A 13846-nucleotide genomic window follows, 5' to 3' on the forward strand; every position below is an offset into this window, starting at 1 on the left:
AAAATTTGTATTTTGGACAAGTTCCCAGATATTGCTACTGCTGCTAGTCAGGAGACCACATTTGTGAATCCCCTAGCTTAGTAGAACTGTGATGAAAATCCTGAATTTGACTGTGGGGGATGAGAGATGAAGATATTTAGAATATCCTGCCCTCCCTGGCTCTCCCTGCAGTCACCTTCCAGTCCTTCTCATACACCTGCCTGCTACTCTCTGTCCTGCTCAGGCAGGTTGGAGAGCCTTGACTATGGTCCCCAAACCTTAGCTTGTACCCATGCTCACCTTTGCCCTTACTCTGGCCAGTTGTGTTTTTAGAGTTGTGATGATGAAAAGGGTTTTTTGCTTAAGAACAAACATTCTCCTGAGCAAGATAACCAAGTCTGAATTTCCTGTCTGTGTCTTCCAAAAGGTTCTTTTGCAGCCTAAAAACAATGCATCTTTTACTTCAGTCCTAATTTTTTGTTCTATTGAAATCACTGATTCTACCAGTTTTTTGGGGTGACTTCTCTTTGTAGAGTGGAGGAGATAGAGGCATATTATATACTAACTAGAGGTCTGGTGCACGGATTTGTGCACCAGTGGGGTCCTTCAGCCTGACCTGCGCCCCCTCAAAATTCAGGACCCTCAGGGGATGTAGTAGTGCACGAAGTGGCAGGTAGCTGCGGCACAGCTCCCACTCATCCTGGCCCCGCTGCACCTGCCATCGCCGCTGCAGAGGCAGGAGAGACTTGCGCCACCGTGGCGGCACTCGCCAGCCGTGCGTCTAGTGCCCATTGGTCAGCTGAGCAGCGCTCCCACTGTGGGAGTGCACTGACCACCAGGGGGCAGTTCCTGCATTGAGCGTCTGCCCCCTGGTGGTCAGTGCGTGTCATAGCTACCTGCCAGTTGATTGGTCAACCAGTCGCTTAGGCTTTTATATATATATATATATATATATATATATATATATATATATACACATATATATATATATGTATATATATATATATATATATACTAGAGGCCCAGTGCACAAAATTCGTGCACGGGTACGGTCCCTAGGTCTGGCTGGTGATCAGGGCTGATCAGGTTCCCCGCCTCCCCTCCTCCACACCTCCTGTTTCCCTCGCTCCTTCAGCGCCCTGCTGCTGTTGTTGGTCGCCCACCATGTTCCACTCTGCCCCCTGGTGGTCAGAGCATGTCATAGAGAGCGATCAAACTCCCAGTCTCCCGATCAAAATCCCAAGGGGACACTTTGCATATTAGCCTTTTATATATATAGACTAGAGGCCCAGTGCATAAAATTTGTGCACGGATGGGGCCCCTAGGTCTGGCCAGTGATCAGGGCCTATCGGGACCATCTCGCCCAGTCCTAATTGGGGCCAGGCCGGCTGTCGGATACAACCTGCCAGCTGCCGGATACAACCTGCCAGATGGAGGGAGGGACCGCAGGAGGTTTGCCGGCTGGGGGGAGGGACGGGAAGGTTGGCTGGCTGTGGGAGCATACTGACCACCAGGGGGCAGCTCCTGCATTGAGTGTCTGCCCCCTGGTGGTCAGTGCATGTCATAGCAACTGGTTGACCAGTCGTAACGGTCGCCTAGGCTTTTATGTATATAGATATCTTCTGCGTGTGCGTGTGTGTGTGTGTGTGTGTGTGTGTGTGTGTATGGCTAATATACAAAGTGTCCCCTTGGGAGTTCGACCTGGAGACTGAGTTTTCAATCCCTCGCTATGATGTGCGCTGACCACCAGGGGGCAGCGCGGAATGAGGGAAGGCCCCTACCAGCAGCCGGAGAAGGAAGACTCCGGCCAGCAGCCGGAAGGCCCCAATCAGCCCTGATTGCTGGCCATGCCTAGGAACCCTACCTGTGCATGAATTTTGTGCACCGAGCCTCTAATATATAGATAAAAAGGGAGATGGGTGTCACCCATTCATTTGATGAGGATTGTGTTGTTTTAATTTTTAAAAACTAGGACAGGTTGAGTATAGTCCCAATGCTTTCACCCAAGGCCTGTATTGCCCGTATCGTAAAATACTTTTTTAACCTGAGTATGAAGCCAACTAAAGCTAATCAGCTGTGTTGTTCTTAATCCATTAGTCTACATTCTCCATCTTATCTCAAGGGCACCATGAAGGACTGTTAGTTGCCATGTTAAAAAACCAGAAGCTTCATCCCCAGGTCTGCTGGGTATCCTAGAACAAACACCAAGAAATGGGAAAAGAATTAGTCCTCATGATTTAGAATCATAGGGAAAACTTACACTACCCATATCACTGTGAATGACAAAAGATCTTGTTTTTATGCTTTGGCTTAAAACTTAGTGGACAGGGCACTATTTGGTGAGGAAGGTGATAGGTTCCCATTTTCTTTTCTTAAAATTTAAATATTTTATTGTTGACCTATTGCAGATGTCCCCCATTTCACCCCCCTTTGCCCACCTCCACCCAGCCCCTGTAGCCCCCCTCCCCCACCCCAGCCCTTACCAAACTATTATCCATGTCCATGGGCTATGCATATATGTTCTTTTTTTTTTTTTTTAATTTTCTTTTTTTTTTTAATCTTTATTGTTCAGATTACATTTGTTCCTCTTTTTTTTTCCCCCATAACTCCCCTCCTCCCAGTTCCCCGCCCCAACCTTCGCCCTCACTCCCCACCCACTGTCCTCATCCATTGGTGCACGATTTTTGTCCAGTCTCTTCCCGCATCTCCCACTCCCCTTTCCCCCCCAAGAATAGTCAGTCCATTCCCTTTCTATGTCCCTGATTCATTATAATCACCAGTTCATTCTGTACATCAGATTATTTATTCACTTGATTCTTAGATTCACTTGTTGATAGATGCATGTTTGTTGTTCACAATTTGTATCTTTACCTTTTTCTTCTTCCTCTTCTTAAAGGATACCTTTCAGCATTTCGTATAATACTGGTTTAGTGGTGATGAACTCCTTTAGCTTTTCCTTATCTGTGAAGCTCTTTATCTGACCTTCAATTCTGAATGATAGCTTTGCTGGATAAAGTAATCTTGGTTGTAGGTTCTTGGCATTCATCACTTTGAATATTTCTTGCCATTCCCTCCTGGCCTGCAAAGTTTCTGTTGAGAAATCAGCTGACAGTCGTATGGGTATTGCCTTGTAGGTAACTGACTTTTTTTCTCTTGCTGCTTTTAAGATTCTCTCTTTGTCTTTTGCTCTTGGCATTTTAATGATGATGTGTCTTGGTGTGGTCCTCTTTGGATTCCTTTTGTTTGGGGTTCTCTGCGCTTCTTGGACCTGTAAGTCCATTTCTTTCACCAGGTGGGGGAAGTTTTCTGCCATTATTTCTTCAAATAGGTTTTCAATATCTTGCTGTCTCTCATCTTCTGGCACCCCTATAATTCTGATGTTTGTACGCTTGAAGCTGTCCCAGAGGTTCCTTACACTATCTTCGTGTTTTCGGATTCTTTTTTCATTTTGCTTTTCCTGTTGGGTGTTTTTTGCTTCTTCGCATTTCAAATCTTCGACTTGATTCTTGCGCTGCTCTGGTCTGCTATTGGGTGTCTGTATAATATCCTTTATTTCAGTCAGTGTATGCTTAATTTCTAGTTGGTTCTTTATCACAGCATCGAGGGTCTCATTAGATTTTGTGAGGCTCTCATCAAGTTTATTGGCAGCTTCTAGCACATTATTGCAAGCCCTCAAAATTGCGTTTTTTAGCTCTATATCCTCCATTTCTGTCATGTTTTTTTGTCTCCCCATTTTTTATGCTTTCTTGGTGCACCCCCTAGTGGTCTTTGTGTGTAGTCTTGTTCTAGTTAAGCCTTGATTGTTGTAGTTAATACTAGAGGGATTTGACCACCAGGCCGACTGGCTGTGAGAATCACCTGTATCTGCAGTGGGAAAACTTCTGTCCTCTGGAGAGGTGCTAATCTAGCCTTTTGCCTGAGGCTATCCGGCAAATGGCTCTGTGCAGGGCTTGGGCGGGGCGGGTCGCACGGGATCAACAGGGCGGGTGGAGGGAGCAGTTATGGCTGCTCTCAGTCCCGTTCCCAGAGGCTCTGCTTCTCAGAACCCCAGCAACCGCTGCAAACCTCGGAGAGAAAGCTGCCCTCACGTTCCAACTGATGCCAGACAATCCCGCTTCTCCTGTTTAAGTCTGAGTCCCTAGAGACTCGCCAGGATCTGGAGCTCAGAGTCTGAGACTCCCTCCCGATTGAAAACGACAACCGCGCCCTCAGCCACCAGCTCGCTCCACGAGCACCTCCGTACCTTTGTATTTTCCACACTGAGCCTCCTCTGAGCCTCGGAATGCTGTTCTCTTTCCTTCTAGTTGAAGAGTCTCTCCTCAGCCAGCGTTACTGTGGTTCTGGGTGATGTCCATTCCATCTTTTAGTTGTATTTTTGAAGTGGTTGTTTGCGGCAGCAATCTCCGGTGTTTACCTGCATATATGTTCTTTAGCTAATCCCTTCACCTTCATTTATCCAGTCACCCCACTCCCCTCCCCACTGACATTTGTCAGTCTGTTCCATGTATCCATACCTCTGGTTCTATTTTGTTCATCAGTTTATTTTGTGCATTAGATTCCACATATTAGTGAGATCATATAGTCTTTGTCTTTCTCCGACTGGCTTATTTCACTTAGCATAGTAATCTCCAGGTCCATCCATGTTGTTGCAAAAAGTAAGAATTCCTTCTTTTTTATAGCTGCATAGTAAGTATTCCATTGTGTAAATGTACCACAACTTTTTTATCTACTCATCTACTGATGGGCACTTGGCCTGTTTCCAGATTTTGGCTATTGTAGATAAGGCTGCTATACTAAGGATTCTTAGGATATATATACCCAGAAGTGGAATTGCTGGGTCAAAAGGCAGTTCCATTTTTAATTTTTTGAGGAAACTGCATACTGTTTTCCACAGTGGTTCCACCAGTCTACATTCCCACCAACAGTACACTGGGATTCCCTTTCTCCGCATCCTAGCCAACACTTGTTGTTTGTTGATTTATTGATGATAGCCATTCTGACAAGTGTGAGGTGATACCTTGTTGGAGTTTTAATTTGCATCTTCCTGACGATTAGTGACCTTGAGCGTTTTTTCATATGTCTATTGGACATATGTCTTTCCTCTTTGGAGAAGTGTCTCTATTCAGATCCTGTTCCATTTTTTACATTTGATTCTGATAACTGCTGTCTGGGACAGAGTGTGAGAAGTGCGTATTCCAGCAGGGATTAGGGGAAACTGAGTAGAAAGCCAATTTGCAGAAGTGGCTGCAGATGTCTCAGCAGAGACCAAAAATACTGAAAGGATAACACAGGTCAAAGTGGAAAAGCTGCAGAGTGTGTCCAGAGCTGAGAGAAAGCCGAGGTGAAAACTACAACATAATGTAATAAGAAATGAAGAAAGAGGCATAGTTGAGCCAAGTCACATGCCAGGAGAGATAATAAAGAAATATAGGAACCAAGAAAAGACATTTGGGCAGGGTAAAATCATCTGTAAAAGCAGCAGTCCCCAAGTTCTTGGGGTTGCAGAAAGAAGCAGGCTATAGAAAGTGAAGGTACACAGAGCATGAAAAAGGATCATAATGGGCCTGCAGTTAGAAGGGTGTGGTAGAGAGCAGAGAGGGGTGGGCCAGCAGACAGTGGTAATGGGAAAAGGTGCAGGAGAAGGCAGATTTGGGGAGAATTTGTGCCCTGGGAAAGTTTGGCTCCAAAGCTCAGGCAAAGCTTTGAAGAAGAGAGACATGGCTTGTCTCTGCTGATAGAAAGAATGCAAAGGTAGCATAGGTTTGGAGCCTGGAGAGGAGGGGGAAGACTGGGACCCAGATTTCTGCAGTTGAGGAAGGTGGCTGGCTCTGACACTTCAGTTACTTGTCATGGATCCTGATGTGCTTTCAAGAGGCATCTGAAGACCTAGAGCTCAAAACTCTTGCAAAGCCAGAGACAAATGTCTGCTTTCTCACTGTTACGGAATTGTAAGCTCAGACTCTCTATCAAAGCATCAAGGAAATGATTTTGAACACCTAAACGAAAAATGTCATAATTCTTTCTGTGGCAGTCAAGGGTTTAGAAATGCCCTTTTAAATCTAGGGACACAAGCGATGGCATAATAAGAAAAGGCACAATCTGCATGCGCCACATCTGGCTCAGTGCTTGTGGTGTCAGAACACCGCTGAGCGATGCTTCTGGTGGTCTGAGATCCCACCCCAGGTTTATGAGGAAGCAGAGTCTGTACTGCATTCAGGATACCTTACCCTGTCCCTTCCACTCCTCCCCAAACTAATCAGTCTCTCTCTTTTTCAGGATAGGATTTTTGGGCCTCGGCCTGATGGGAAGTGGCATCGTCTCCAACTTATTAAAAATGGGTCACACGGTGACTGTCTGGAACCGGACTGCAGAAAAAGTAAGCATTAATGAGTGGTGCTTGTCAGACAGGGAGGGAACAAGCCTTGACCCATGGAGTTGGGGTAACTAAAGATGGGAATGTCTTCCTGATGTCTTCACTCAGCATTCTGCATGTGGTAGAGTAGGAGGAGCCACACTATTATTCAAGCAGGTAGATATGTAGACAAATAAGCTTAGAGTATTAGTATAGAAACTAAATATTTAAAAGTACCCAGGGGTGCCATGGCCAGTGTTGCTCAGTTGATTGAGCATCATCCCGTGCACTGAAAGGTTGCTGGTTTGATTTCCACTCAGGGCACATACCCAGGTTCGGATTTGATCCCCAATCAGGGTGCTTGTGGGATACAACTAGTCAATGTTTCTCTCTCTCATCAATGTTACTCTCCCTCTCCCTTCCTTTCTCTCTGAAGTGAGTAAAAAGTGTGTGTGTGTGTGTGTGTGTGTGTGTATTTATTTTAAAAAATTAGAGGCACGAAATTTGTGCAAGAGTAGGCCTTCCTTCCCCCGGCTGCCGGCACTGGCTTCCCTCGCAGCCCTGGCTTCGTCTGGAAGGTCGTCCAGAAGGATGTCCTGTCTAATTAGCATACTATGCTTTTATTATTATAGAAGATAGATACCCAGGAATATAAAACAAAGTGAAAATTTGCACTGCGGGTGTTGCCCAGTGGTTGGAGCATTGCCTTCCACACCAAAGTGTTGTAGGTTCGATTCCTGTCTCCCTCTCTCTCTCTCTCTCTGTTTCTCTCTCCCTCTTTCCCTCCCTTCCTCCCTCTAAAAAGCAATGGAAAAAATATCGTTGGGGCCGAAACCGGTTTGGCTCAGTGGATAGAGCGTCGGCCTGCGGACTGAAGGGTCCCGGGTTCGATTCCGGTCAAGGGCATGTACCTGGGTTGCGGGCACATCCCCGGTGGGAGATGTGCAGGAGGCAGCTGATCGATGTCTCTCTCCCATCGATGTTTCTAACTCTCTATCTCTCTCCCTTCCTCTCTGTAAAAAACCAATAAAATATATAAAAAAAAAAAAAAAAAAAAAAAAAAAAAAAAATATCGTTGGGTGAGGATTAACAAAAATAAAAAAGGAAAATTCCTCCCTCTCTGCTGTTACCTAAGCTAGCTCATGTTAGGTGTTTGCATCCTTTTTTCCATGTTCACAAAATATGAGTGTGTATTATGAAGTCATTGGTAAGGAATGTGTATAGGTAGATCTACAACATCCTTTTCAGTGACTGTACTGTATTCAGTTGGATTGTGTTAGCTGTGCATACAGCATTCTGCTGTGATGATGTTCTGTATCTGCACTATCTAGTTTGGTAGTCACTAACCACATGGGGCTCTTTTTTGGGGGAGGAGGGACTTTGCATTTTTTTATTAACATTTTCCTCTCACGTGGTTTACATCAATTTATAATAATCTACATAAGTTGAAACAGAACATAGATGAAAAAATATATCCTTACCCACTTATTAAAGTCAAATATTAATGAAGGGTCCCATCCCACCTCTATCACAAAAACCAGCAGCCCATAGTCATTGTCAGCAAGGACAGGCCTTCTAGGATTCCTGTGGCCTGTGTGCTGAGCCTGTGGGCACAGCCTGCCCTGCTGGGCACAGTGGCTTACATGTGGCTCTTGAATACTTGAATCAAGGCTAGTACAACTAAATAATTGAATTTTTAATTTTATTTCACTTAAATTAAAATAGTCCCCTTTGGCCCTAACCTGTTGGCTCAGTGGATAGAGTGTCGGCCTGCAGACTGAAGGGTCCTGGGTTCGATTCCAGTCAAGGGCATGTGCCTTGGTTGCGGGCACATCCCCAGTAGGGGGTGTTCAGGAGGCGGCTGATCGGTGTTTCTCTCTCATCGATGTTTCTAACTCTCTATCCCTCTCCCTTCCTCTCTGTAAAAAAATCAATAAAATATATATTTTTTTAAAAAGATAGTCCCCTTTGGCCCTAGCCAGTTTTTCTCAGTGGTTAAGTCGTCAGCCTGTGGACTAAAGGGTCCCAGGTTTGATTCAGGTCAAGGGCATGTACTTAGGTTGCTGGCTCAATCCCTGGCCCCAATCGGGACACGTGCAGGAGGCAGCCAATTGATGTGTCTCTCACATCAGTGTGTCTCTCTGTCTCTCCCCCTCCCTTCCACTCTCTCTAAAAATCAATGGAAAAAATGTCATTGGTTGTGAGGATTAACAAAAATGAGTAATCCTATTTGGCTAGTGGCTACCATATTGGACAGAACACATTTAGAAGTTCTTATCCTAAGGTGGCAGCCCACAGCTTCCATGGGTCTGTGTGGCCCTGCCTTGGAATTCCAAAGCTGTTAATGTGTACCTTTTGTAATGGAGGCCCTGGCTCCCATCAAGTTGTCATTCAAGAAAAGATAAAGAACTGTCATTTGAGTACCAGGAAATTAAACACTGTACTTGCCAGGAACAAAAGAAAGACTGAGAAAGGACCGGCTTCTTGAGGAGCAAGGTGTGGCTGAGCATGTATTTGTGAAATGACTGGGTGCATGTCTCTTTATGTGCACAGGTGAGAGCTGAAATAAGGTGTGATTGCTGAAGGAGTTGGCGGAGCTGATGTATTTCTGTTAACAAAAATGTTCTAGCAAAGTAAGAAATTCACTTTGCTGAAACAAAGTCCTTTTCAAGAATAACAAAAATGGGTTGAAGAGTTGAAGAGGGCACTGAAGGCCGTGCTAAGGGATTGCTTCAGGTGCTGGACACTGTGGGGACCTAAGTCAGGAGTGGATCTCAGAGGCTTCATCGACAGGGTAGTTTGTGATTCAAGGCTAGAGTAGTCAGGAAATCTAGAGGTACACAGTGGCAGAACATCAGGAGAACCAGGGGGTTTGCTTATAAGTATATTCCCCTTTGATAGAAGTGCCTCTGGTCTTCCTGTTTTCCTGATTAAAATGCAGAAATGTTACAAACAAGGCCATTCCTTCCTGATTCATTTACAGGAAGGCAGGAGAGCAAAGCAGGTAGAACTTGGGTTTGGAGTAGGACCGACCTAGTCCAAGTCACACTCTGCTGCTTGCCCTAGGGCTTCAGTGAAATAGTTTACCTCCCTAGATCTGTAAAATGATGGACAGCAAAAGCCCCAGCTTCATGGGGGGTGTGAAGGTTAAATGAGATGATGTAAAGTACTCAGCACAGTGCCTGGCACAAGTTATGTAGTAAATGTCATCTTTGAAAAGCCATTTAATCCTTATGACAGTCCCCATGGAATTTTTATAAAAGGATCTTAATAAAAATGATTCTACCCTAGCTGGTTTGGCTTAGTGGATAGAGCGTCGGCCTGTGGACTGAAGGGTCCCAGGTTCGATTCCAGCCAAGGGCACATGCCCTGGTTGCGGGCTCAATCCCCAGTTGGGGGCGTGCAGGAGGCAGCTGATCAATGATTCTCTCTCATCGATGTTTTTCTCGCTCCCTTTCCCTTCCTCTCTGAAATCAATAAAAATATTTTTTTAATAAGTAAATAAATAATCCTGTGGTCCTTCTGGGAAAAAGATGAAACATTTTAAAATTTTCAGTAATGAGGAGGTCTTCTCCCAAGCAAATGTAAAAACATAATAATGTAAATTCACCAAGATAATGTGTGCTATAGTAAAGACACAGACCTACCAGGTAGCCCAGAAAGCCTAGGACTTCCTCTGATAGAGCCATCGCACTGTGAATCAGTGATGTTGAAGAAGGGTTGGTCAGTAAGTATGTTCAGAACAACTGGTTAGAAATTGGAGGAAATATTAATCTCACTCTTACCACATAATAAAATATATTCCAGATAGATTACTACATTTTTTTTCAAAGGAAAAACCAGAAGGAAATAAAACGAAATATCCCTGGCCGATGTGGCTCGATCGGAGCATCATCCCATACACTGAAAGTTTGAGCGTTTGATTCCTGATCAGAGCACATACCTGGTTGCAGGCTCCATCCCCATTAGGGGGTGTGCAGAAGGCATCCGATTGATGTTTCTCTCTCTTGTCCATTCTCTCTCTCTCTCTCTCTCTCTCATCCATGTTTCTCTCCCTCTCTCTCTCTCTCCCCCCCTTCCTCCCTCTCTCTAAAATCAATAAAAAAATATTTTTTTAAAAAGAAAAGACAACTAAATATTAACATAGATCTTTCTAAGCCTAAGACACAATCAGAATCACTAAAGAAAAAGATATGTAGGGTTTTTTTTCTTTTTCTCAATTATAATTTACATTCAGTATTATTTTTGTATTAGTTTCAGATATACAACATAGTGTTTAGACAATCATATACTTTACAATGTTCCCCCCAATAACATTCCCTGTACCCACCTGGCACCATACAAAAGATGAAAAGTTTTTAATAATACTCCCCACAACAAAAAATAAACAAAAGTGAAAAGTACACCAACTAAAAGTGCTTATAGCAAAGATGATAGAAAAGGGTAATATGTTGATTTTATGAAACACATAGTTTGATAAAGTAGCTCACATTCAGCAATATATAAAAGAAGTAGCTCACAGACCTTGTTTGCATATATGCATAACCCATGGACACAGACAATAGGGTGCTGAAGGCCTGGGAGGGTGGGGCGGTCTGGAGGAGGTCAAGGGAGGAAAAATGGGGACATATGTAATACTTTCAATAATAAAGAATTATTAAATAAAGAAGTAGCTTACAGAAGAGTAAACAATTTAAAAACAAAAGTATTTAAAAGGTTTAGTTATCAGGAGTAATCAAAATAGGTCAGGTAAAAAGTTGCTATTTTTAGCTGGTTAAATCAAGTAGGATAAAATTTTAATGTATTTATGTATGCTTGATTGATTGTTGTTTTTAAATGATGTACTCTGTGCTGGTGATTTGAGACCTTGTTGGTGATCATTATATATTCTCAGCCCTATTGAAAAACCATTTGTCTACATTTATTAAGAGCATGAAAACCATTTGAGCCTATTTTATTCTTAGAAGTCTAAATTGAAAACATAAGGATATTTGTTGGAATCATTTATAATTAAAAGCAGTCCAAATGTCAAACTGCAGCGGAGCCATTAGGTAAATCCAGATATGTCTCTGGATGGAATATTTTACAGCCATTCATTGTAAGTGATAATAATGAGAGACAATATGGATAAATGTAAGCCTTACAAAATACTTTTTTAAATATATTTTGTTGATTTTTTACAGGGAGGAAGGGAAAGGGATAGAGAGTTAGAAACATTGATGAGAGCCCTAACCGGTTTGGCTCAGTTGGTAGAGCGTTGGCCTGCGGACTGAAAGGTCCCAGGTTCGATTCCGGTCAAGGGCATGTACCCTGGTTGCGGGCACATCCCCAGTAGGAGGTGTACAGGAGGCAGCTGATCGTTGGCCTGCGGACTGAAAGGTCCCAGGTTCGATTCCGGTCAAGGGCATGTACCTTGGTTGCAGGCACATCCCCCGTAGGAGGTGTGCAGGAGGCAGCTGATCGATGTTTCTAACTCTCTATCCCTCTCCCTTCCTCTCTGTGAAAAATCGATAAAATATTTTTTTTAAAAAAAAGAAGAAAGAAACATCGATGAGAGAGAGACATCGATTACTGCCTCCTGCACACTCCCTACTGGGGATGCGCCCGCAACCAAGGTACATGCCCTTGACCGGAATCGAACCTGGGACCCTTGAGTCCGCAAGGCGACGCTCTATCCACTGAGCCAAACCGGTTAGGGCCTTAGAAAATATTAAACGTTGGATACAAAATAGTAGGTTCAAGTTATTCTAATTACTTTTTAAATGCCTTTGGAAAAGGGTAATGCACTAAATTAGTGTTTTCAGACCCCCAGAAACATCATAGTAAGGGATGGCTGGGAGGCTGCCTAGCCCTGCTTCCCTAGCACAGTGCTGATAAAGCAGGGCACTGCGTGGTTTTGCCATAGCCAAGACAGCCACGCAGGGCTGCAAACAGGCACTGTTTACATCCTGTCTTCAAACAGGAATCCTTCGGCAGACACTTGTTTTGTGCTTACTGTGAAGTAAAACAACATCTAGGCACCAAGTATGTGAAAACACAAGACAGTCCTGAAGAAGCCCCATCCACTTCCCCCAAGAAGTCAGACCACCAGCTCTGGTGTCTGGGGCTCCCATCCTCAGCTTCACTCTCCTGCCTTGGGAGGCCAGCCAGGAGGACTGGGCACCCTATCTCTGGCCTGGCTGTCGTGTTTGTTGTGCAATGCCTGCAGCTCACGTTAGGATCTGTGACTTTTGCAGTGTGATTTGTTCATCCAGGAGGGGGCCCGCCTAGGAAGAACCCCCGCTGAAGTTGTTTCAACTTGTGACATCACCTTTGCCTGTGTGTCGGATCCAAAGGCGGCCAAGGATGTAAGGATCCCCTCCCTCCCCTCAGCGTCTCAGATTGTGGCCAGGAAAGCTGGCTGGCCTCCTCCCCTTCTCCCCTGCATACGGAGTGAGTGTCTGCATGTGGGGGGTTGAATTTCCCATCTGGGGGCCATCTCCCATTGTGAAGGGTGTTTGCATAAATTGAATACAGACTTCCTTTAATTCAGAACAAAGAATGAAAATGGCTAGGATCCCTGAGGTCTTCTAAAATGGTCTGTGGTATATTCTTATTGAGCTGGAAGCTTTGGGGCTGTGTGTGCTTTTGGTCTGTGTGCCAAGTTCCTATGTTTGACTATCACTGTATTTGTATGTTTTAAAAGTTCAAGTGCAGTAGTCATCTTGTTAAACTGGTGACTAGTCTAATCCAAGTAGATCCAAAGAAGCCCCAAAACTGAAACACTGAGATTCCATCTTTTAAATGGGAAGTTTTTAATAGAAATTTACTATTTTTAAAGATAAATGGGAACATACGAGAAATACTTTTCTTTCCCATGCTTATTTACTTGCTTTTCCCTTTTCAGCCTTAATATTTATTAGCTCCTTATCAGGAAATGAACCAAAAAAGCAAATGAATTCTGACTTTGGGTCTAAGGGGTTCCTGGGTATCTGGCTGGGGGCCTGGGCTATTGCTTCTCCCTTGTGTCCCCACAGCTGGTGCTGGGCCCCAGTGGTGTACTGCAAGGGATCCGTCCCGGAAAGTGCTACGTGGACATGTCAACAGTGGATGCTGACACAGTCACCGAACTGGCCCAGGTAGCAGCCTTGTTCAGGCTGGCCCTCCAGCATCCTTTTGGTTTGATCCCAAGACCTAAGCTGACCATGCCCAAGTGTGGACAACTTGGTTACTCTAGAGCAGCGGTTCTCAACCTGTGGGTCGCGACCCCTTTGGCGGTCGAACGACCCTTTTCACAGGGGTCGCCTAAGACCATCCTGCATATCAGATATTTACATTACGATTCATAACAGTAGCAACATTACAGTTATGAAGTAGCAACGAAAATAATTTTATGGTTGGGTCACAACATTAGGAACTGTATTTAAAGGGCCAGAAGGTTGAGAACCACTGCTCTAGAGCCAAAGCCAGAGAGGAGAGAAGAAGTGAGGCCAATAGCCTTGGGACTAGCCCAGGGGTGGGCAAACTTTTTGACTC

The 13846-nt window shown here is 44.4% G+C and overlaps 1 protein-coding gene across 5 annotated transcripts in view; it reads left to right on the forward strand.

Annotated features, from left to right (window-relative positions):
* GLYR1 (glyoxylate reductase 1 homolog) overlaps nt 1–13846 on the forward strand; it is a 50000-nt gene that overhangs the window by 25480 nt on the left and 10674 nt on the right. For 3 of the 5 annotated variants that reach the window (XM_070413053.1, XM_070413056.1, XM_070413055.1), the window contains 3 exons: nt 6256–6355; nt 12568–12678; nt 13348–13449. In XM_070413053.1, the coding sequence (XP_070269154.1) occupies nt 6256–6355; nt 12568–12678; nt 13348–13449 (313 nt within the window). The remainder of the gene's footprint in view (nt 1–6255; nt 6356–12567; nt 12679–13347; nt 13450–13846) is intronic. The other 2 variants (XM_070413054.1, XM_070413057.1) reach the window with 1 other exon arrangement.

This window comes from Myotis yumanensis, unplaced genomic scaffold (assembly GCF_028538775.1).
Source record: "Myotis yumanensis isolate MYYU_CA2020_CCGP unplaced genomic scaffold, mMyoYum1.0.hap1 SCAF_4, whole genome shotgun sequence".
NCBI lineage: Eukaryota > Metazoa > Chordata > Mammalia > Chiroptera > Vespertilionidae > Myotis > Myotis yumanensis.